The 25,523-nt window shown below is 43.1% G+C and overlaps 1 protein-coding gene across 4 annotated transcripts in view; it reads right to left on the bottom strand.

Moving 5' to 3' along the window:
• The window catches only part of COLGALT2 (collagen beta(1-O)galactosyltransferase 2), a 256,782-nt gene that overhangs the window by 126,323 nt on the left and 104,936 nt on the right, over positions 1–25,523 (bottom strand). For all 4 annotated transcript variants that reach the window (XM_068240130.1, XM_068240129.1, XM_068240128.1 and 1 more), the window contains 3 exons: positions 22,758–22,962; positions 8,902–9,021; positions 501–577 (listed from right to left, as the gene is read on the bottom strand). In XM_068240130.1, the coding sequence (XP_068096231.1) occupies positions 501–577; positions 8,902–9,021; positions 22,758–22,962 (402 nt within the window). The remainder of the gene's footprint in view (positions 1–500; positions 578–8,901; positions 9,022–22,757; positions 22,963–25,523) is intronic.

Genomic DNA, 25,523 nt, shown 5'->3' with positions numbered 1-25,523 from the left:
TTGTAAAATGAATGCTGCCTGGACGTATTGCAAATGCTCCCTTAGTATCCCGATCACATCATGTCCAGTTTTACCTGCCTTAGATTACTGTCTGTCTCACTGAACTTGAATTGCTAATATTAGCGTGCAAAGCTGTGCAGACATCAGCAGTTCCAACCACATGGCTAAGCATGAAAGATATGACTGGCCCATGTGAACATCTGGACAATGTTAGGCACTTCAGAAGTAGACATATCATCTCATTCACTGCCAGATGTAGCATTTGTATAGAGGAATTTTCCATCAGACATCAATTGGCCGTGATGATCATTTCACCCCATACCAGCCAGCATGGGTTATTTGCAAAATACATTTAAAGCAATTATATGACAAGCAAATTCCCTGTTGTTAGTTACCTTTCACTAAAGCTCTAAAGGTGAAATAATACAATTTAGTTTATATTGATAAGATTTCCTTAGCAAAGAAGATGTATCTCAAAATAGTGTCAATAGGCAACTAACCTCATCAAATCCCATCTTGTCCGGAAGCTTGGGTGGCACATAGACATATCGTGATGTTTCCAGGGGTGGACGATCAACTAAAAATCAGATACAGACAGGTTTACAAAATGTAATTGGTGAGTTGTATCATTTATAGTTAAAAAAAAATCATATAAAAATACAATATAATATTCTGAATGGTTTAGATATATTTTTTTTATTTTATTTATTTATTTATTTTTATTTTTTTTTGGGGGGGGGGGGGGGGGGAGTATGATGTTTTTAAGCATATTTCAGTGTTTTTGTAACACCAATTACACTCTACTCACTATGGGATTCAAGGATCCCGACCATGTGACAGAAATGATCCAGTGGCTTATGTGTCTTAGTGGACTAAGAAGAAAGCTAGTATCTTACTTATAAAAGGTAAAAGAGGGAAGGACAAATATACTCCAAGTGTAAGGCAGGGGGAAAGGTAATGGGCCTCTACTCTTCCAATAAGAAATAATTAGGTATAACTAAACTTTAATGAATGCACCAAGTTCAGTATGTTTCATGGATCTCTGCTCACACCCTCAGGCAAAAGCTGCTGCAGAATACTTCCTGTGCGAGCAGTGGCACTATTTACTTGAGGAAGCAGGCAGGGACCCATATAGCACATTGTACTAGGTGTTTGATAAAACTTAAGTTATCCCTAATGTGTCTGTTATTGGTAAGTAAACGGTTATAAAAGGGTGACCATAATGACCTTTACAAACCATCAAGTAGCATTCATCAGGGCAGAATGAAGAGCAAGGATGTGTTTTTCAAACATTCTTTCACCACTCTTGCTGTGAATTATCACTTAACAGAAATTCATTCCCTAGAAGCAGCTGATATCAATGCAAGCCTCTTTTTCCCCATCAGGGTGATTGTCACTTCCAATCATATTTTCTGCAGGTGACTTCACAAATAAAGGAGATGTCCCCATTATCAACATGGTTTAACCACTTGAGGACCTAGGGCTTTCTACCCCTTAAGGACCGGCCACTTTTTTTCCATTCAGACCACTGCAGCTTTCACGGTTTATTGCTCGCTCATACAACCTACCACCTAAATGAATTTTGGCTCCTTTTCTTGTCACTAATAAAGCTTTCTTTTGGTGCTATTTGATTGCTCCTGCGATTTTTACTTTTTATTATATTCAGCAAAAAAGACATGAATTTTGGCAAAAAAATGATTTTTTTAACTTTCTGTGCTGACAGTTTTCAAATAAAGTAAAATTTCTGTATACATGCAGCGCGAAAAATGTGGACAAACATGTTTTTGATAAAAAAAAACCCATTCAGCGTATATTTATTGGTTTGGGTAAAAGTTATAGCGTTTACAAACTATGGTGCAAAAAGTGAATTTTCCCATTTTCAAGCATCTATGACTTTTCTGACCCCCTGTCATGTTTCATGAGGGGCTAGAATTCCAGGATAGTATAAATACCCCCCAAATGACCCCATTTTGGAAAGAAGACATCCCAAAGTATTCACTGAGAGGCATAGTGAGTTCATAGAAGATATTATTTTTTGTCACAAGTAAGCGGAAAATGACACTTTGTGAGGAAAAAAAAAAAAAAAAAAGTTTCCATTTCTTCTAACTTGCACCAAAAAAAAATGAAATCTGCCACAGACTCACCATACCCCTCTCTGAATACCTTGAAGGGTCTACTTTCCAAAATGGGGTCATTTGTGGGGTGTGTTTACTGTCCTGACATTTTGGGGGGTGCTAAATTGTAAGCACCCCTGTAAAGCCTAAAGGTGCTCATTGGACTTTGGACCCCTTAGCGCAGTTAGGCTGCAAAAAAGTGCCACACATGTGGTATTGCCGTACTCAGGAGAAGTAGTGTAATGTGTTTTGGGGTGTATTTTTACACATACCCATGCTGGGTGGGAGAAATATCTCTGTAAATGACAATTTGTTAATTTTTTTTACACACAATTGTCCATTTACAGAGATATTTCTCCCACTCAGCATGGGTATGTGTAAAAATACACCACAAAACACATTATACTACTTCTCCTGAGTACGGCGATACCACATGTGTGGCACTTTTTTGCACCCTAACTGCGCTAAAGGGCCCAAAGTCCAATGAGTACCTTTAGGATTTCACAGGTCATTTTGAGAAATTTCGTTTCAAGACTACTCCTCACGGTTTAGGGCCCCTAAAATGCCAGGGCAGTATAGGAACCCCACAAATGACCCCATTTTAGAAAGAAGACACCCCAAGGTATTCCGTTAGGAGTATGGCGAGTTCATAGAAGATTTTATTTTTTGTCACAAGTTAGCGGAAAATGACACTTTGTGAAAAAACACAATTAAAATCAATTTCCGCTAACTTTTGACAAAAAATAAAATCTTCTATGAACTCACCATACTCCTAACGGAATACCTTGGGGTGTCTTCTTTCTAAAATGGGGTCATTTGTGGGGTTCCTATACTGCCCTGGCATTTTAGGGGCCCTAAACCGTGAGGAGTAGTCTTGAAACGAAATTTCTCAAAATGACCTGTGAAATCCTAAAGGTACTCATTGGACTTTGGGCCCTTTAGCGCAGTTAGGGTGCAAAAAAGTGCCACACATGTGGTATCGCCATACTCGGGAGAAGTAGTACAATGTGTTTTGGGGTGTATTTTTACACATACCCATGCTGGGTGGGAGAAATACCTCTGTAAATGGACAATTGTGTGTAAAAAAATCAAAAGATTGTCATTTACAGAGGTATTTCTCCCACCCAGCATGGGTATGTGTAAAAATACACCCCAAAACACATTGTACTACTTCTCCCGAGTACGGCGATACCACATGTGTGGCACTTTTTTGCACCCTAACTGCACTAAGGGGCCCAAAGTCCAATGAGTACCTTTAGGATTTCACAGGTCATTTTTGTTTCAAGACTACTCCTCACGGTTTAGGGCCCCTAAAATGCCAGGGCAGTATAGGAACCCCACTAATGACCCCATTTTAAAAAGAAGACACCCCAAGGTCATCCGTTAGGAGTATGGTGAGTTCATAGAAGTTTTTATTTTTTTGTCACAAGTTAGCGGAAATTGATTTTAATAGTTTTTTTTCACAAAGTGTCATTTTCCGCTAACTTGTGACAAAAAATAAAATCTTCTATGAACTCACCATACTCCGTACGGAATACCTTTGGGTGTCTTCTTTCTAGAATGGGGTCATTTGTGGGGTTCCTATACTGCCCTGGCATTTTAGGGGCCCTAAACCGTGAGGAGTAGTCTTGAAACCAAATGTCGCAAAATGACCTGTGAAATCCTAAAGGTACTCATTGGACTTTGGGCCCCTTAGCGTACTTAGGGTGTAAAAAAGTGCCACACATGTGGTACCGCTGTACTCAGGAGAAGTAGTATAATGCGTTTTGGGGTGTATTTTTACACATACCCATGCTAAGTGGGAGAAATATCTCTGTAAATGACAATTGTTTGATTTTTTTACACACAATTGTCCATTTACATAGAAATTTCTCCCACCCAGCATGGGTATGTGTAAAAATACACCCCAAAACACATTATACTACTTTTCCTGAGTACGGCGGTACCACATGTGTGACACTTTTTTGCAGCCTAGGTGCGCTAAGGGGTCCAACGTCCTATTCACAGGTCATTTTGAAGCATTTGTTTTCTAGACTACTCCTCGCGGTTTAGGGCCCCTAAAATGCCAGGGCAGTATAGGAACCCCACAAGTGACCCCATTTTAGAAAGAAGACACCCCAAGGTATTCCGTTAGGTATATGGCGAGTTCATAGAAGATTTTATTTTTTGTCACAAGTTAGTGAAAAATGACACTTTGTGAAAAAAAAACAATAAAAATTAATTTCCGCTAACTTTTGACAAAAAATAAAATCTTCTATGAACTCGTCATACACCTAACATAATACCTTGGGGTGTCTTTTTTTTCTAAAATGGGGTCACTTGTGGGGTTCCTATACCGCCCTGGCATTTTACAGGCCCAAAACCGTGAGTAGTCTGGAAACCAAATGTCTCAAAATGACTGTTCAGGGGTATAAGCATCTGCAAATTTGATGACAGGTGGTCTATGAGGGGGCGAATTTTGTGGAACCGGTCATAAGCAGGGTGGCCTTTTAGATGACAGGTTGTATTGGGCCTGATCTGATGGATAGGAGTGCTAGGGGGGTGACAGGAGGTGATTGATGGGTGTCTCAGGGGGTGGTTAGAGGGGAAAATAGATGCAATCCATGCACTGGGGAGGTGATCGGAAGGGGGTCTGAGGGTTTGGCCGAGTGATCAGGAGCCCACACGGGGCAAATTGGGGCCTGATCTGATGGGTAGGTGTGCTAGGGGGTGACAGGAGGTGATTGATGGGTGTCTCAAGGTGTGATTAGAGGGGGGAATAGATGCAAGCAATGCACTGGCGAGGTGATCAGGGCTGGGGTCTGAGGGCATTCTGAGGGTGTGGGCGGGTGATTGAGTGCCCTAGGGGCAGATAGGGGTCTAATCTGATAGGTAGCAGTGACAGGGGGTGATTGATGGGTAATTAGTGGGTGTTTAGGGTAGAGAATAGATGGAAACACTGCGCTTGGGTGGTGATCTGATGTCGGATCTGCGGGCGATCTATTGGTGTGGGTGGGTGATCAGTTTGCCCGCAAGGGGCAGGTTAGGGGCTGATTGATGGGTGGCAGTGACAGCGGGTGATTGATGGGTGGCAGTGACAGGGGGTGATTGATGGGTGGCAGTGACAGGGGGTGATTGATGGGTGATTGATAGGTGATTGACAGGTAATCAGTGGGTTATTACAGGGGAGAACAGATGTAAATATTGCACTGGCGAATTGATAAGGGGGGGTCTGAGGGCAATCTGAGCGTGTAGGCGGGCGATTGGGTGCCCGCAAGGGGCAGATTAGGGTCTGATCTGATAGGTAACAGTGACAGGTGGTGATAGGGAGTGATTGATGGGTGATTGATGGGTAATTAGTGGGTGTTTAGAGGAGAGAATAGATGGAAACACTGCGCTTGGGTGGTGATCTGATGTCGGATCTGCGGGCGATCTATTGGTGTGGGTGGGTGATCAGATTGCCCGCAAGGGGCAGGTTAGGGGCTGATTGATGGGTGGCAGTGACAGGGGGTGACAGGGGGTGATTGATGGGTGATAGGTGATTGGCAGGTGATTGACAGGTGATCAGTGGGTTATTACAGGGAAGGACAGATGTAATTAATGCACTGGCGAATTGATAAGGGGGGGGGGGTCTGAGGGCAATCTGAGCGTGTGGGCGGGTGATTGGGTGCCCGCAAGGGGCAGATTAGGGTCTGATCTGATAGGTAACAGTGACAGGTGGTGATAGGGGGTGATTGATGGGTGATTGATGGGTAATTAGTGGGTGTTTAGAGAAGATAACAGATGTAAACGATACATTTGGGAGGTAATCTGACGGCGGGTTTGCGGGCGATCTAATGGTGTGGGTGGGTGATCAGATTGCCCGCAAGGGGCAGGTTAGGGGCTGATTGATGGGTGGCAGTGACAGGGGGTGACAGGGGGTGATTGATGGGTGATAGGTGATTGGCAGGTGATTGACAGGTGATCAGTGGGTTATTACAGGGAAGGACAGATGTAATTAATGCACTGGCGAATTGATAAGGGGGGGGGGGGTCTGAGGGCAATCTGAGCGTGTGGGCGGGTGATTGGGTGCCCGCAAGGGGCAGATTAGGGTCTGATCTGATAGGTAACAGTGACAGGTGGTGATAGGGGGTGATTGATGGGTGATTGATGGGTAATTAGTGGGTGTTTAGAGAAGATAACAGATGTAAACGATACATTTGGGAGGTAATCTGACGGCGGGTTTGCGGGCGATCTAATGGTGTGGGTGGGTGATCAAATTGCCCGCAAGGGGCAGGTTAGGGGCTGATTGATGGGTGGCAGTGACAGGGGGTGATTGATGGGTGATAGGTGATTGGCAGGTGATTGACAGGTGATCAGTGGGTTATTACAGGGAAGAACAGATGTAATTAATGCACTGGTGAATTGATAAGGGGGGGTCAGAGGGCAATCTGAGCGTGTGGGCGGGTGATTGGGTGCCCGCAAGGGGCAGATTAGGGTCTGATCTGATAGGTAAAAGTGACAGGTGGTGATAGGGGGTGATTGATGGGTGATTGATGGGTAATTAGTGGGTGTTTAGAGGAGAGAATAGATGTAAACAATGGATTTGGGAGGTGATCTGATGTCGGATCTGTGGGCGATCAATTGGTGTGGGGGGGTGATCAGATTGCCCGCAAGGGGCAGGTTAGGGGCTGATTGATGGGTGGCAGTGACAGGGGGTGATTGACGGGTGATTGACGGGTGATTGACGGGTGATTGACGGGTGATTGACAGGTGATTGACAGGTGATCAGGGGGATAGATGCATACAGTAAACAGGGGGGGGTGGTCTGGGGGGGGGGGGGTCTGGGGAGAATCTGAGGGGTGGGGGGTGATCAGGAGGGGGCAGGGAGCAGGGGGGGGGATAAAAAAAAAATAGCGTTGACAGATAGTGACAGGGAGTGATTGATGGGTGATTAGGGGGGTGATTGGGTGCAAACAGGGGTCTGGGGGGTGGGCAGGGGGGGGTCTGATGGGTGCTGTGGGCGATCTGGGGCAGGGGGGGGGAGAAATCAGTGTGCTTGGGTGCAGACTAGGGTGGCTGCAGCCTGCCCTGGTGGTCCCTCGGACACTGGGACCACCAGGGCAGGAGGCAGCCTGTATAATACACTTTGTAAACATTACAAAGTGTATTATACACTTTGTATGCGGCGATCGCGGGGTTAACATCCCGCCGGCGCTTCCGTATAGCCGGCGGGATGTTGCGGCGAGCGAGCGGTGACAGGCGCCGGCGGAGGATCGCGTCACGGATGACGCGATCGCTCCGCCCATGCCCTTAAATGGACCGCCGCCTCTGTGGGTGAGGCCGTCCTGAAGGGCTCCACTTCCCCGCCGCCCCTGTGTAGTGGGCGGTCGGGAAGTGGTTAAAGCGCAATCTAAAGGCGAAAAAATACGTTGCAATCTGCAGTCAGTTTGCAACCTCTTTATAAATAGTCCTCCTAGATTCCAGTGTGTAAAAAAAAAACACTGCATGTCTTCAGGTTGAAACTTGCCCTGGGCTGGGCTGATATCATCTTGCTTGTCCCAAAGCTACAACACAACAGTAATTCACCCTGATGATTATTACTAACCATGAATATGAATAATCATGACTGACTTTAAAGCAGACTTTTTAAATGTGGATGGCATCTATATTAAAACACAACAACAATCTCAATGCTGGGATTTCAGCAGTGCAGAATGCAGAGGTAGAACTACATGTCAGCAGTGTTCCTGTCAGTGCTACAGGTGCCCAGATGCCATTTTTCAACGCACTTTTATGATCGAAAGTAATCGGAAGGTAATTCTTGATTGTTCCCATAAATATTTCGATTAGAGCATTTTCTCTATTCTGATACGATCGTAAAATCCATCTTTCGGATCAACTGAGTTTTCAGTTCTAATTGATCAAAGAATCTCTTTTCGATTTTCACCAAACACTGCTTTCTGTAGAATTCGATTGTAAATATTGAGTCAAAAGTTCATGAAAATATTGTATCGTAAACGGGCACCTTAAAGAGACACTGAAGCGAAAAAAAATTATGATATTATGATTTGTATGTGTAGTACAGCTAAGAAATAAAACATTAAGATCAGATACATCAGTCTAATTGTTTCTAGTACAGGAAGAGTTAAGAAACTCCAGTTGTTATCTCTATGCAAACAAGCCATTCAGCTCTCCGACTAAGTTAGTCGTGGAGAGGGCTGTTATCTGACTTTTATTATCTCAACTGTTCCTGGACTATTTACTTTTCCTCTGTCAGAGGAGATGTCATTACTTGACAGACTGCTCTGAAAGAATCATTTTAAATGCTGAGTGTTGTGTAATCTGCACATATTATAGAATAATGCAATGTTAGAAAAAACACTATATACCTGAAAATAAAAGTATGAGAATATTTTCTTTGCTGCTAATCTTCTAGTAATTATTCATAGTACACAACCAATTCATTATATTATATATATTTTTTTCGCTTCAGTGTCTCTTTAAGAATGGTCTGTTCTGTAAATCAGCTCTGAGACTAACCTCTGAACATGTGTGGTGCTGCACAAAGTGTGGTATTGTTCCCATATCTGCTAAAAGGGACCTCTTATTCACATACACTTAACATGGCTGCCTCATGTTTACAGTGTTTTTGAGTTAGTGAAAGAGAATTGTTTTCAGTTTTAACTACAGGCTGTCTATAAAAAGGGGCTGATGTATAGGATCTTTTTCTACAAAGCTGCAGTTCCACTTAAATAAAATATATTTCGCAGGTATTCAATTCATGTGCAAAATATGCTTTACAAACATATTTCAATATTTCACTTACTCATTGCCTCTGTAAGGACATGGCTAAAGCTCTCAATTTCATCCTTCAGGTTTTGATGTGGTTTCAGTGGCACAGGAAAATACCCATAATGCTCCTTATTGCACAGAAACATCTGAATTCCTGGAAAAGACACAGCAGTGCATTTGTATGAATGGTCTATGTACACACATTCCATTACCAACTGCCGAGTAATGAGGTTCTTCTGAGAGGTTACTACAGATATGTCATTAAATGAATGAGAAAATAGAAAGCCAGAGTTGCAAACTGACGTGTATGTAGTACATTTAGACATACATATTAGTTTGCCTACTCAATTTTTTACTTGCTTGCAAAAACACGTGTTTTACAGTTCAGCAGCCCACCACTACCCATGCTAAATTATCACACCAGTCAGACGGACCCATGCAAGGTTCCTGAATTTGCTAGTTCCTCACTGCTAAAAACTAAGCAGAACTCTTAAGCTGTTGATAAATGTGTGAGGGATCTGCTGAATATACATTTATTTTACAGAAGCTATCCGAGATCTCAGACTTGTTCAGCAAATCTTGTGTTCATTTCCAATAACAGTACCAGATTCCAGCATGTTGTGCATAGGCTGAGGCAAATGACTCCTTTTCACCAATACTGTCAAATTAGCAGCTAAAGTTAGGGTTGAATTTGATATCTCACTGTAATACTGCAAAAGGAATTATTATTATTTTTTTATTTATGTAGCGCCAACATCTTCCATAGCACTGTATATGGTACAAAACAAATAGTGAGGAACATACCGTACATACTTGTATTGGATTACTCAAAAGGCAACCACTCCTCAGGCATGTGGGGAAGTACCGTCCCCACTCGGCCTTGCTTCTAGTGAAAGGGTTGGTCGCAACTCCAGAAAAAAGGCTGTACCCTTGGAGGTCGTCCAAAGGTGCATTCCCCTGGATCGGGGTAATAAGATCCCCTGGATCGGGGTAATAAGAGGCTAGATGGAGGTTGGAGGCGCCCGTGGTATCAAAAAGCTGTAGTATATGTTAAATAATAGATTAAGGTAGAAAAGGTGTCAGTACTCCTACCTTAGAGAAGTAACATTCAAAGTAAGGTTATGAGCTTCTTAAATTTTATTGTGTACACTTGACAACGCGTTTCACAGTCAGTGCTGCTTCCTCAGGTCAATAAATGTGCCTAGAGTCTAGCATGTTCAGTCCTAGGCGCAGTAGATGCATACTGCATGGCAATCCTACTATTTATATTCCAAAAATGACACATTAATAGCCTAATCTGCCATACCCAGTGTTTACTGAAGTGCTGATAACATCTGCACAAGGTTGATAAGGAGTACAAAGCGATTCCCAACCAGAGAGGGGGAGTAATACAAAACAATGAGAATATTTTAGAACTACATATTTCAAGTCAATATTTAAAAAAAAATCAATAGATAATAGTGTATTTTTTGGACTATAAGACGCACCTAGGTTTACTGGACAAAAAATACTAAACCTGGTGCGTCCATTGTCCAGAGGCGTTTTGTGTATTTTCTCTTCCCAATTATTTTGTCCCTCTTGCACCTCTTGTGTCCCCCATGTGTCCACCATATGTCCTCCTGTGTCTACCATGTGTTCTCATGTGTCCCCATGTGTCCTCCTATGTCCCCCATCTGTCATCCTATGCCCCCCCCATATGTCTCCATGTGTCCTCCTGTGTCCCCCTGTGTTCTCCTGTACCCCCGTGTCCTTATACGTCTCTTACCTCATCCATCAGAGCACACAGCGATCAGAGACCTCCCCTCTCCCTTACTGCTTTTCATAGTGCTGACTTCTGCTAATTGCATCATCACACGTGTCCAGCACTAGGGGAGCAGTGAGGGAGAGGTCTCTGGTGGATGAGGTGAGAGATGTGCTGCCGCTGCTTTTATCTATACACGAGGGAGCGGAGGAGGAGATGGGACAATGCATCGCAGCAAGTCAGCAGTTCGTATCGGCAGGCATTCATAAATCGGGGACTCCCTGTATTTGGAATATAAAACAGTGACTTTCTCTCCTTATTTTTGCAGGGAGAAAAAGTGTGTTTTATATTCCAAAAAATACGGTATATTCCACTTTAGTTTGCAACCAGCTATGACTTGCCCCTTTTGCTTACATTTTTAAAGTATGGAGTCCATATTTACTCTGGCGTATGAAGGTCCTACAAATGTCCTTCTTCCTGCATGGAGCAGGAGTCCTTGTTTTTATTTATTATTAATATAGCTCTGACATCTTCCGCAGCACTTCACAGAGTATATAGTATTGTCACTAGCTGTCCTTATGCTGGGCATACAGCTGTGTATGCTGGGCATACACGGCATACTATCTAGCAGATAGTGCGCCGGTATCGAGCCAGCAGCTCGATGTAGGCGCATCACCACTCGTCCGCGCGTGTGCGCAGATTGATTCTCATTGATTGATTGATCGAGCCGGGAATCAATCCACGCGGTGATTAGACATGTCGGAAATTATCAATCGAGCCATCAGAGGCTCAATTGATAAGAAGAATCTGGGCCGTGTATGCCCAGCATTAGAGGTATTCACCATCTGATAGTCTAATGATCACCATAGTCTAAGCCCAGTTTTGGGGGAAGCCAATTAACTTTTCTGTATTTATTTGGGATGTGAAAGGAAACCCATGCAAACACAAGGAGACCATGCAAACTCCATGCAGATAATGTCCTGCCCATATGTGAACTGGGGACCTAATGCTGCAAGGGGAAAGTGCAACCAACTACACCAGCATGCCATAGGAGTCCTCATTAATATTTTTTTACTCCTGCACTTAATAATTAAACGTGATGCTCCCATGTAGCAGTCTGTTAAGAACACGGTGCTTGATTCACTAACCAGCGCTAAGTGTTAGCGCCGGTGTGAAAATCCACTCTCTGCCCCTAGTGCGCGCAAAGCTACTTCGCGCACAGCCCTGCTCAGTGCGCGCACAGTGCTGTGCGCCTGTATTAGTGCGCGGTGCGACGTTATCGTCGTATCTGCTGCTCTGTAAACTAAATCGGCGCATCGGGTGCCCCCGAAACGGTGCATCAATGCGCTGCTTTAGGGGCACTTGATGCGTCGTTTTTGTTTACAGTGCAGCGGATACAACGATAATGTCGCACCGCGCACTATTACCCGCTTACTGGCTTAGCGCCAGTTAGTGAATCAAGCCCACTGTGTAATATCTGTACATCTCATGCACAAAAAACATTGTAGGAAAGCTGAGATAAGGTTTTGCATACATCGTAAAGCTGAACTAAGAGCCCGTTTCCACTAAGCACAAACTCACATTGCGATTATTCGCATTGTAACTGAAACCAATGCATGTTAATGGAGTTGTTTCCATTGAATGCGAATTCGCAATTGTGGTGCAATGCAGAAAAATATGGATTGCACGCTGCAGATTTCTGCAGCACGCATCCATTTCCACAAGCAATGATTAATAGCCACATCCAGATTTCCGCATTAACAATCGTAGGAAAAATGTGGAAATCCACATCCAGAAAAACGATGCAGAAGGCAACATGCTAGTGGAAATGGCCCTAAATGTTCTCAGCATGGCTAAACAAAGGCAACATTTCAATGTAATCAAACTGGAAAAAAATGTGGTAAATTACACTGATGGAGCTAAATGAATGCCAGACTTTGAAATATGTATTCTTTCATAACTGTAATCATTGTATAAATAAAAATACATCCTATAATCAGAGAGGCAGAATCTCATTATACGTAGGAGCAATGTGTAAGAAACTGAAATGTCTTTACTATGTTTGCTGTAAGAAGATGTTTATGCGTTGAGATTTATTATTCAGTATTGGTATGCATTAAAGGTTACAAAGGGAAAACTTTTCATCCTACAATTATGCATTTCTGAAATGAAGCTTGTCTAAAGCCAGCCATACAAGGGTCTCCTACAGCTCAGTTTTGCAACCAAATGATCACACCCTGATCAGAATTGTATTAGGCAGAAGCCACCAAGATTAGCACCTTGTCCATTCAATCACATTTAGTCTGGGTCCACACTATGACAGGTTCCTGCCATGGGACCTACGCTTTCACCGCCTCCACAAACCCGTTTAGATCTGTCCATTTCATCAGACACCATGATAGGCATGTCGGACTGTTGTCTGGTGTCCGCAAAAATCACACAGGTTGGGATGTTGTGTTCCATCACTGCATTGGACACAACGAAACAGACAAATTTCTCATATGTCAAACATGATACATCGACTTGTCCGTTTATCCTTTGTGGCCCATTCCGTTAAATGGACCAATTTAGTGTCAACCCAACCATTGACTTCAGTTAGTCTAAATAGTTATATTTACAAACAAATCGCTTCTATTGTAACTAATTTTACTGTAACCCCAAACGAATGGGAGCCCACACCTGTTTATACTTAACATTCAGTGTGTACAGAAAAGAAATTGGGTGGCTCAACACTGGTACAAAAACATTCAATTTGTTAATTTAGCCATGCATGAAAAATAAGCTAAAACCATTAAAAGGCAGGAATGGAGCGCTCCATAACATATAATAGCATCATGCTCTCTCACAGCATGCAACAAACCCCTTACTCATTCAAGCTTACGGGGAAGTAAGCCACTATGCTGAGGGTCGGCTGTATCCAAGGACACAACTTGAAATCAATTCTGTGTCTATAACAGGAGCACTGTCCAAAAGCCACACGAGCTAAGAATCCTGTAATCCATATAAGGTGGAGTTTATATGCAAAAGAAGTGAGGTCGGCAATCCAATATCATAGCTATGTAGATTAATCATTGATCCAAAGTAAACTGCATCATGGCCATGTTTAGATGTGATGCCACAGTGGACCACCTCTTCACTGCTAATAACGAGCACTAGCAAGTGGCCAGCTAGAGCACTTGAGCAGCTGACAGGCAATTACTTCACTGCCTTTAGCCTCCTGTGTTAAAGAGGCCTAACTAAAAGTGCAGTGCTAGTAAACAGGTAAGTGGCCCAATTATTTTTATACCGGTTTATCTGAAACAAAATCAAAACCTTCTGATCCTCGTAGGAAGGGACTGCAAGTAACATACACCAGTACTTTATGGTGGTGCAGCTGTCAAACAGTCCAGTGCCCCTGACCATCAGGTATTTGTGTTCTAGGAGGACTGACGGTTTTCCATCACTGTCAAATGTGTGCATGGAATAGAGGCGTGAAAAAAGGACGTAGGATAAAGATGAAATCATTATTTTTTGGTAAGGAGTACTAAAATATAATTTTTCCAAAAAACATGGCTTAAAATTACTGTAGTTATTGTTTCTAAAGTGATTTTTAATGAATGTAAGTATACCAGAGCCATATATTTTAGGTGTGACTGTGTGTTCGTCTTACATGTAGCCGAAAATTATAACCAATATTTTACTACTTCTAAGCTTAACCCTACTCTCACACAAAACCCTCCCTTTATTGATGCCTAACCCTAATACCCCCCTGGTGGTGCCTAAACCTAAGACCCACCTGGATCCCCGCTATCAATAATACAATAAAATCATGTATGATTTTTGTTCCACTTCTCACGTGTACAGCACTTTGTATTGGACTTTCATGTGGAATTCCAATAAAATTGATTCATGTTTGTGGCAGTAATATGACAAAATGTGGAAAACTTCAAGGGGCCCGTGTTTGTTTCTAACTTTGTACAGCGCTATAGAATATGTTGGCACTTTATAAATCAATAATAATCAGGTCCACAGTTCCTCTTCTTACATAATTTCCACCCATTTATACATTTAACTATGGTGTATCAATATTTTTATTGTTGATTTTGGATTCTGTGGTTAAATATTTTGTTGTAAATCCTCTTCTATACAATATAACATACTTGCATTTTTATCTCCTACCCTTATTTCAAGATGGAAAAAAGTAACTTGACTCAGTATTGCAATACTATAACAGACCAGAAGGTGGCACTGTATTTCAGGATAAACTGCTTAAAATACTTAAAGTGGACCCAAATTAAAAATACAAGATTTCAGAAATAAAATCTATTTTCTAAATTATAATAATAAATAGCAGCCTTTTTTCAGCTGCATGATGACAAATATAAAATATTTTACATTTATTGGAGGAACCCCTCCCTTCCTTTTAAATTGCCGGGATTTTTCCGGCAAACTGGTGGAGTAGATGGTGACCGGCAATGGAGGAATTGCTAATGGCTGCCCCCAGTATAACCCTAGTTATAAAAAGAGAAGGGTGAAAAGCAGGCACTGAAATGCTCATAGGCTTGAAGGAGTGTTTATTTATCTTTGTATGTGTCAGAGTGGTGCAACTAAATATTTTTAATTAAAAAAATGTTTGGTTTGGGTCCGCTTTAATTGACAGGAACCTTGCTTTGTGTTTCTGATGATCTTTCTCCAATATCTAAAGGGTAGATGAGAATTTTATGAACACAATACACAGAGCTGTATTTCTAGAAAATAACATATTGGCTGTGATTGTTAAAGAAGATTCAAGTTGCTTTGAAATGGACATTGAATATGAATACCATTTATAATTTACACCTATTTGCTTTCTTATTCAAAGGTTATTGTCAGCAACATTTATTTGTCAGACCCTGAGGTCACTCAATTCACAAATACACAAATCTATCTATCTATCTGTTTTAGATATGTTACTGTTCCACTCTACTGTGTACAAAACTGTAAGTTATATCTTTCTTCTATGTAAAAAAACCTGGAAGGGTGTGCGCGGCCTATGCTGCACCCCTTCCCCCTTTTTAATGGTCAGCTTCTCCCAGGTTAACACTTATGTTTGAATGTCACTTTTTTTTGGTGGTGGTGGGGGGGGGGGGGGGGTTCCAAGTGTGAACTAGCCCATTGATTAATGGACCACTGTTGCGAAAATCTTAAAATTTAAAATATATGTAAAAACATACAATCAAGATGAAAGTCTCTTCCAGCATAAAATGAGCCATACATTACTTTTCTCCTGTGTTGCTGTCACTTACAGTAAGTAGTAGAAATCGGACATAACAGACAGGTTTTGACCTACATGACAACTGAAGGCCATGTAGAAATGCATAGTCATACTGTAGGCCCAGGTAAAAAAAAAATATTCCAATTAGTGTTGCTTTTAAAGAAAAATAAATGTGTTCCAGAGAGTCAAACACACCAAACACATTTTACCCATTTACTTTAATGATGTTCAAATTCAAGTTTTGGTTTGGGTTGATCAAAAAAACAGAACCCATGTTATAGAAACACTTAGGGCTCGTTCAGACTATACGCGCTGCCGTGCGCATTTTTGCAGCACGTATAGTGTACGACACGCAGCAGCACGATTGCGCTATCGCGTGCTGCACGCATTTTTGGGAATTGCATCGCAGATCTCATTCATTCTAATGAATGGGATCTGCAGCGCAGTGCATAGTAGCGCAGATGGCGAGCGATCGGATGCGTTGCGTTCTGATCGCACAGCCATCTGCACTAAATGATGTGGACGAGGCCTTATGCTTACATCCATTAATGTAACATTAAATCAGTGTTATCTGAATACTGATTAGTGGCAGCAGTGAAAGGGAGAGGCACCGCAACGACATAGAAGAATGTAATACATTATTTAAAATACTAAATTTGACATGAATTCTCCTGATTTCAGCATCAGAAACACTTCCTGTATCTAAATATTGCTGTATATTGGTATGAAACCCCACCCTCCTAGTGATGCTTAGCCTGGCTATTATGTCACAACACCTTCTCCGCCCAGTACTCTCTGGGAGACCAGGAGCCCTATGCAATTTACTTAATAGCCAGCGATAAACACGGGTGAGTTCTAAAATTAGGTGATAGGACCATCGCCTAGGCCTCGTTCCCACTATACGCGTTGCCGTGCGCATTTCAACATACAACATGCAAGAATGGTAGAAACATAGACAGCTCTTTTACTGTTCCCATCATATGCCCTGCACAGAAGTGCGATGCGCAGGGCCGGATTTACCATAAGGCACTGTAGGCACGTGCCTACAGGCGCCTGATTGGGCAAAGGCGGAATTTAATTGTCCCCTTCATAATTAAAACTTTTAAAAGGCGCTCTTTCATGTCAGCGCCGCTCGCCCCGCCCACTTGCGTCTTCATCCGGCGGCCGCAAGTACAGTGAGGGGCGGGCGGCTAGTCAAACATGCAGAGTCTGTTCATCCGCTCTCCCCTCCCACTAGCCACCTTATTTGTGCCTACACGCAGCGCTGCGACTTGCAAGTGAGCAGCAGTTGCTGCGTGCATAGGCAATTAGGCATGGGGGGAGGCGGCGCGCTTTTCGAATTCTGCTGCCTGCTGGGCTGGGACTCCTCGGAGAAACCACGTGGGTGGCCAGGCTCCGGGCACCACTCACCAGTCTCCGTTACAGTGGCCCCGCCTACAGACCTCCGAGCAGCGTGTGGAGTGTGTTTCCTGCCTGAGCCTGACACAGACACACTGTTTGACCGCACATTACAGTGGTCGGCACTCGGCAGGAGAGAGGAATGAGTTTGTGGGGGTCTGACTGTGGCTGCAAGGGCCTAGCCCCTCCCTGCGAGAAAAGGTAACTTGTGCAGATGCACCATTGCCAATCATCCCTTACATAGACACACTCACTCTCTCACTGTCTCTCTACCTCTCTCTTTCTCACTCACTGTCTCTCTCTCCCCCTCTCTTTTTCACTGGCTCTCCCTCCCTCTTTCTCACAGTCTCTCTCCCTCTCTTTCTCACACACACACTCTCTTTCTATCTCTCTTTCACGCTGTCTCTCTCTCTTTCACGCTGTCTTTCTCGCTGCCTCTCTCTCCCTCTCTCTTTTATGCTGTCTCTCTCTTTCTCGCTGTCTCCCTCTCTCTTTCACACTGTCTCTCTCTCTCCCTTTCACACTGTCTCTCTCCTTCTCACTGTCTCTCTCCCGCTCTCTTTCACACTGTCTCTCTCTAAATTTCTCTCTCTCTTTCATGCTGTCTCTCTCCCTCTTTCTCGCTGTCTCTCACTCTCTCTTTTTCATGCTGTCTCTCTCTCTTTCACGCTGTCGCTTTTTTTTTCACGCTGTCTCTCTCATGCTGTCTCTCTTCCTCGCTTTCTCTCTCTCCCTCTCTCTTACGCTGTCTCCCTCTCTCTTTCACGCTGTCGCTTTTTCTTTCACGCTGTCTCTCTCATGCTGTCTCTCTCTCTCTCTCTCTCTCTCCCTTTCACACTGTCTCTCTCTATATTTCTCGCTCTCTCTCTCTTTCACGCTGTCTTTCTCGCTGTCTCTCTCTCTTTCACGCTGTCTCTCCCTCTCTCTTTCACGCTATCTCTCCCTCTCTCTTTCACGCTATCTCTCCCTCTCTCTTTCACGCTCTCTCTCTCGCTGTCTCTCCCTCTCTCTCACCCTGTCTCTCTCTCTCTCTCTCTCCCTCTTTCTTGCTGTCTCCCCCTCTCTTTCACATTGTCTCTCTCGCTTTCTCTCCCTCTCTCTATTTCACGCTCCCTCTCTCTTTCACGCTGTCTGACTCTCTCTCTCTCATGCTGTGTCTCTCCCTCTCTTTCACACATTCTCGCTCTCTCTCTCTCATGCTGTGTCTCTCCCTCTCTTTCACACACTCTCTTTTTCACGCCGTGTCTCTCTTTATTTCTCACTGTCTCTCTTTCTCGCTATCTCTCTCTCCTCTCTTTCACACTGTCTCTCTCTCCCTCCCGTTCTCAATGTCTCTCTTTTTCACGCTGTCTCTCCCTCTCTCTTTCTCGCTGTCTCTCTCTCTTTCTCGCTGTCTCTCCCTCTCTCTCTTTCACACTGTCTCTCTCTCTCTTTCACGCTGTCTCTCTCTCTCTTTCACGCTGTCTCTCTCTCTCTTTCACGCTGTCTCTCTCTCTTTCTCGCTGTCCTCTCTCTTTCTCGCTGTCTCTCTCTCTCTCTTTCTCGCTGTCTCTCTCTCTCTCTTTCTCGCTGTCTCTCTCTCTCTCTTTCTCGCTGTCTCTCTCTCTCTCTCTTTCTCACTGTCTCTCTCTCTTTCTCACTGTCTCTCTCTTTCATGCTGTCTCTCTCTTTCTCACTGTCTCTCTCTTTCTCACTGTCTCTCTCTTTCTCTCTTTCTCACTGTGTCTCTCTCTTTCTCACTGTCTCTCTCTGTCATGCTGTCTCTCTCTCCCCCTCTTTCACGCTGTCTCTCTCTCCCTCTTTCTCGCTCTTTCCCTCTCTTTCACATTGTCTCTCTTTCTCACTGTCTCTCCCTCTCTCTCACGTTGTCTCTCTCTTTCTTGCTGTCGCTCTTTCTCACGGTCTCTCTCCTTCACGCTGTCTCTCTCTCTCATGCTGTCTCTCCCTCTCTCTCACGCTGTCTCTCCCTCTCATGCTGTCTCTCTTTCTCTCACGCGGTCTCTCTCTTTCTTGCTGTCTCTCCCTCTCTCTCCCTCTCTTTCACATTTTCTCTCTACCTCTTTCTCACTGTCTCTTTCTCACTGTCTCTTCCTCTCTCTCACGCTGTCTCTCTCTCTCCCTCTTTTTCTCGCTGTTTTCCTCGATGTCTCTCTCCCTCTCTTTCTTGCTGTCTCTCCCTCTCTCTTTCTTGCTGTCTCCCTCTCTCTCTTTCACACTGTCTCTCTCTTTTTCACACTGTCTCTTTCTCTCTCCCTCTCTTTCACGCTGTCTCTCTCCCTCTCTTTCTCGCTGTCTCTCTCCCTTTTTACTCGCTGTCTCTCTTCTCTATTTCAAGCTCTCTCTCTTTTTCGCTGTCTCTCCCTCTCTTTCTCGCTGTCTATCCCTCTCTCTCTTTCAAACTGTCTCGCTGTCTCTCTCTTTCTCGCTGTCTCTCTCTCCCTCTCTCTTTTGCTGTGTCTTTCTCTCTCTTTTCACCTTATCTCCCCCTCTAGCTCTCTCCCTCTTTCTCTCTCTCCCTCTCCTCCTCTCTTCCTCCACTTATCTCCATTTCCCTCCCCACCTCTCTCTGTCTCTCTCCATCCCTCCTTCTCTGTCCTCCCCCTTTTTCTCTCTACCCTCCTTCTCTCACCCCCTCTTCTTTCTACTCCCTTCCTCTGTACTACCGTCCCTCTCACTCCCCCTCCCTACTCCCTTCTTCTCTCCTCCCTCCCTCTCTCTACCCCCTTTCCTTTCTTTCTCCCCCCTTCCCTCTACATCCCTTTTCTCTCTCCCTCTCTCTACCCCTTCTTTTCTTTGCCCCTCTTTCACCTCCTTCTTCTCCCACCTCTCTCTACTCCACTTCTCTCTCCCCGCTCTCTCTGTTCTCTCACTTTGCCAGCCTCCTCACAACAACCTTCATCTGCTTCACTTCCAGACCTTTAAAAACAGTCAGTCACAGGGCAAATGCAGAGGCCTGAGCCTTGGAGGAGGACGTAATTGACTCTCCCTACTCTTTCATGCAGTCTCCCTGCCAATCTGCCACCTACAACCCGGCTTGAGCACTGTTTCCATAGGGCGGCACAGCAGCACTGGACAGCTGTCACCTGACATTAGAGCAGAAAAAACATCACTGCTGAGGCATAGTGCTGTCACCACACTATGTACCACAAGGTAATATGTGCATTACCATGCATGGTTTTATTTCATAAAAAAGGTGGGGTGTGACTTGAGGGGTGTGGCCTGTGATGAGGGGTGGAGCTTAGGGCGCAAGAACATCTGTGCCTATAGGCTCCCGAGCTATAAATCCGTCCCTGGCGATGCGCTATCGCACTGCTCCATGCGCTATCGCACTGCTGCATGCATTTTTCAGAAATCACAGCACTGACCCATTCACTGTAATGAATGGGATCAGAAGTGCAGTGCATAGCACCGCAGATGGCGTGCGATCGTACGCGTTGCGTCTCAATCACACAGCCATCTGCGCTAATTGATGTGAATGAGGCCTTAGACAATTTTAACTATAACCCGGCCAGGTGGTAAAGAACTCGCTAGGGTGGTTTCATTGAGTTCTTTTCCCCCTATACAATTCACCTTAAGACGTACCATGAAGCAATGCTTCCAGTCAAACATAGGGGAGAGATTTTTACCTGCTCAGAGCAACAGAAAGCAATGGTATCAGGAGAGCCTGGCATGGAGCAGCTGGCATCAGGTAAGTGCCTGGAGCATGCTGGCTCTAGCGGTGGACTTTGCTTACACACATATCCCCCAGGGGAGTAAGGCAACAGTGCCATGGTGTTGAAGGACAGCTCCACAACACAAATAACTCACTCAGCACCACACGGAACATGGGATAGCTACTGTTTCTCCAAGTTATTTTCTTTACACTTAGACATCATCACTCAAGTGAAGCCTGAAATTGATTTTGCCAACAAATCCTGAGCGATGTCAGGTGATACAAAGTTGACGCAATTTGAGTTTCTTATCACCTCAAATTGCATATGGCCCCAGGTTTCTGCTCACTTTGGAACACACAATGAACATTCTACAATGTTGCACCTGCCAGCAGTAAAGATGTTGCCACCTGTGATAAATTGAAGAATGTATATCAGGGTGAGGGGATATTTTACAGTGGGCAAATACATACTAAATAATTTCTAGCAATGCTGTAAAACAATAAGCTATTTATTCATTAAGTTATATTCAATAAAGTCCCTCTAACATTAAATGGAACCTTTACTGCCCAGAGAAAGAGGGGCTTCTCACTACACATACTGAAGAAGATTTACCTAGATGCGGTTATGGAAATACAAGAATTTCACATGCTTAAGTCTTTCAGGCAATGTTCTCATTCGTAGTGGTTTTTCACATTAAAATGATATTTTTGTTGCCACTGTATGATCTCTGTACAGCTTCGCAGGAGATGCTGGAGTTTTATAATGCAATAATAATACAACTTGTATACAGCTGAAAATCTATACTACAAGAAACAGCAACTTGGAAGTTTCTTTATACTATGTAAAATACTTGCTAGCCTCCAGTATCACAGTGGTCATGCCAGATCTCTGGGCTTCAGAACAGCAGAATGTGTACTTGTTGTGGACTGCAAGTTTAAAAAAACAATAAATTTAATCAATTCAACAAATGTGTGTTCTAGTCTTTTATTTATAAGCAGAATGTTTACCAGGCTTTTATTCTGGTATATGTATTTTGGTGAGTTATGGAGGCCTAAAATTCTTGAAAAAAATGTACCGCTTTTGACTCATAAGTCCAGACAGAAATGCACAGCCAGGGAGGTTAAACCACCAGCAATCAAGAAAAGAATCAAAATAATTTGATCCTTTTTTCATTAGGTCTTTTTTCGATTGTAAAATGCTTAAAAGCTATTTTAAAAAGAATATGAAAATTATCTCCTAGGTGATAACTCGGGAGAAAAAGTTAACTGCATATGGGCCAAAATGTGTTGCATATTATGGGCCTTTATTCAATCATCTTTTTTTCTCATAGGAGAGAATTTTTCTTTTTTTGTTCAAAATAACTTTTCAGCATTTTGCAATTGAAAAAGTATTCGACAAGTAGGTGAAAAGGTACTGTCAAAATTATTCTGAGTATTTTCTTGCTTGCTGGCGGTTTAATAGGCGTTTTCTTGATATGGTGTGAAAATTTCACCTTAGAGAAAACCTATAAGAAATGTTCAGTGTTATGTTAAATGTTATCAATAAAATGCCTTTTAAGCCACCAGCAACAAAGAGAATACTCAGATTAATTTTGACAGTACTTTTTTCCCGACTTTTAGGTAGTTATTCAATTGCAGAGTGTTGAAAAGTTATTTGAAACAGATGAAAAATTATCCCCTAAGAGAAAACTTGGGAAAAAAGTGACTTAAATGAGGGTCATTACACTTTAGCTTCAGGTTGATGAGTAAAGAAATGATTAACAATTGCCTTTGTTTGTCAGCAGTACTTTATACACTATATTTTCCTTTCATTGGATAGCTTTGTACATATGTAAAAAAAATAAAATGTGTCCTGTAAGAGCATACCTGCTTGCCTGCAGGAGAAGGCAAATACAATGATGTCATCAAATGACCAAGTAAAGTCTTCATGTGGAGGAAAAAACTGAAGCTGTAATGATGCTTCTTTTCGAAGGTCAATAAGCATAGTTGAATGGATCATTGGTACAGGGAAACATCCCGTCTTCTTCCATTCTCTTATGAGTATATAGTCAGGAGTCCTTTTATAATAGCCCTGAAAATGCATTATAGTAGATTTTAAAAAAAATAGCAATACATGGAAATAAGAACTGCAATCTTCTAAACGGTTTATTTTATAAGCTCGGATTTGTGTATAGGAAATGTCACCTTCTATGCACAATAGAAAAGCATAGGAGAGGGATAATAATGAACAACCATTCGTGGATTTGCAAATCAGTCACCTGATCAGTTCAGTCACATGCTTCTCCACAGTCCTTGGAAGAGTCTACACTCACTGAAATTATATCGGTCTGTGTCTACTGGTGGTCACACAATAACAAATATTAAATCCTGAAAGTTAACATTACACAGTACTAAAGTATTTAACATCCACACTACCCAATCTTTTGGCTGAGCTGTCCAAGTTAGAGTTCATTACTAACAATGTGGGGTAGGAGGAAGATTAAAAGATCACTCAGAACTATCCCTTCCCTCACTGTCATATTAAAGTACTTAGGGATCAATCTACCGCTGACCTTGGCCTTCTTTATAGTCTTAATTTCCAACTGCTACTAGATGCCCCGGGGAAGTATTTGACGAGATGGGACACAGATCAATTCACTTGTTTTTGGTGAGTTAGCATTCTGAAATTTACTGTCATGCCCAAGGTTCTCTTTTTCTTAAGCATGATACCCACCCCTCTCCCTAAAACATTTTTTTGCTAGACTTATGCTGGGCATACACCTATACAATTATGCGTTATTGTCCGCCGGCGGGGATCGAGCGGGGAATCTATCCGGCAGGTCATTAAGGAAGCAAAATACCGTGTATGCCCAGCATAATGCTGGGCGTACACCTATACAACTATGCGCCGGATCGAGCCGCTGGCTCAATGCCGGGCCATCCCCGCTCGTCCGTGCATGCGCGGATCAATTCCCGCTCGTCCCCGCCGGCGCTCCTTATCAGCTGCTCGATTCCCCGCTATTGATAGCAGACGGGGATCGAGCGGGGAATCAATCCAGCAGGTCATCGGACCTGTTGGATATTATCAATCGAGCCATCAGCGGCTCGATTGATAAGGAAGCAAAATGCCGTGTATGCCCAGCATTAGAATTCTATGGATATAATTTGTCTGGAGGAAGAGACCACCTAGATTAGTATACAGCACACTAATTAGGCGTTAAGATGGGGGCGGCAGGAGATTAGGTCTGTCAGATGTAAAAAATTACTATAGTGCAATTGCCTTGAACAGACTATTAGACCGGAACTATGGGGTTCACTCAAAAGGGTGGATAGTACTGGAGAAAACACTAGCTGGCAGGGACTTAGCAAAGGCAAAGTAGATTCCAGCATCATCTGGAAAACTCTCAGAGTGGTGTCCAACTTGGACCATCAATGCCCTATGGATAGGAGACTTATTAAATAAAAAAACATAACTGGTTAAAAGATGTATCTCTGATGACTCCGATAGAAGGGTTTCCCCTGTTTAGACCAGGTCTGAATGGGCTTTTTTAGGATGTAGGGCGAAGGCCAAACACCATGCTTGGGTCATCTTTGGCTCAGGACCAGACTTAAGACTATTCAGGAGCTTAGAGAAGACTACACACAGTTCCCCTTTGACTTTTGGAGGTTAAGACAAGTTGAGGCTTGACTTCACACAATTACTCTCATTTTTGATGATAAAGAGAGGGTATCAGACTGCGAGGCAGTGTGCCTGACTGGGTGGCAAAACTCCATGTACACATCAGATTGGGTAACCTTGTTCATTAAAAAGTCCAAGGTTGAGCATGCAGTGTCTACCTTATACCAACTTCTGCTGGAACTGGATAGTCAGGCCCCTTTGTTATACCTAAGGGCATGGGAGAGGGAAACTGGATTCACACTGGAAAACTTTTACAGAGATACAGTACTCTGAAAATCCCATACCTCATCTATTAACACAAAGATTCAGGAGGGTAATTTTAAAGTTATGACCAGATGGTATCATACTCCAGATAGATTGGCTGTGATCTATGGGACTGGGGATGATAGATGTTGGAGAGGGTGTGGAGACCTTTTTGCATCTTCTCTGGTCACGCCCAGACTAGATGGGTACTGAAGGGAGGTCGTGAGGACATCCAGACTAGTATCAGCCCAGAAGATAGAAGGCTCTTCTCGATGTGTTCTTTTACATTTAACAAAATTAAACAATATAGGAAAATGGTAGTTCCACATGTGTTTAATGCAGCCCAAAGCCTGATCCCTCTCAAGTGGAAATCCAAATAGTTCCCCAACGGTGAGGGAATGGTTCAGAAGTTAAGCATAGAAGAGACAAGAAAAGATAAATTTGACAGTTACTAAAGATGGATTGATTACAAATATAAGAAAATTAGCATAAAAATTATGCTCATTTATTTCACGATAATACCACATCCTCATATTAATGCCTATACATAAATATAAATAAATAAATATATAAATGTGCTGTCACATGTTCTACTAATAACAATTCCTCTTTAGAAGTAAGTCCACCTCTTGCATTACATTTTATGTATTTTAAACCTGTTATTTCGATTGTGTGCCTATAATAGTCTGTTACCTGTATACCAGGTTGTTTCCTGGTTCATTCATAGGATC

Source organism: Hyperolius riggenbachi, chromosome 6 (assembly GCF_040937935.1).
Source record: "Hyperolius riggenbachi isolate aHypRig1 chromosome 6, aHypRig1.pri, whole genome shotgun sequence".
Classification (NCBI taxonomy): Eukaryota; Metazoa; Chordata; class Amphibia; order Anura; family Hyperoliidae; genus Hyperolius; species Hyperolius riggenbachi.
This window is presented reverse-complemented; position numbering and strand designations above follow the sequence as displayed.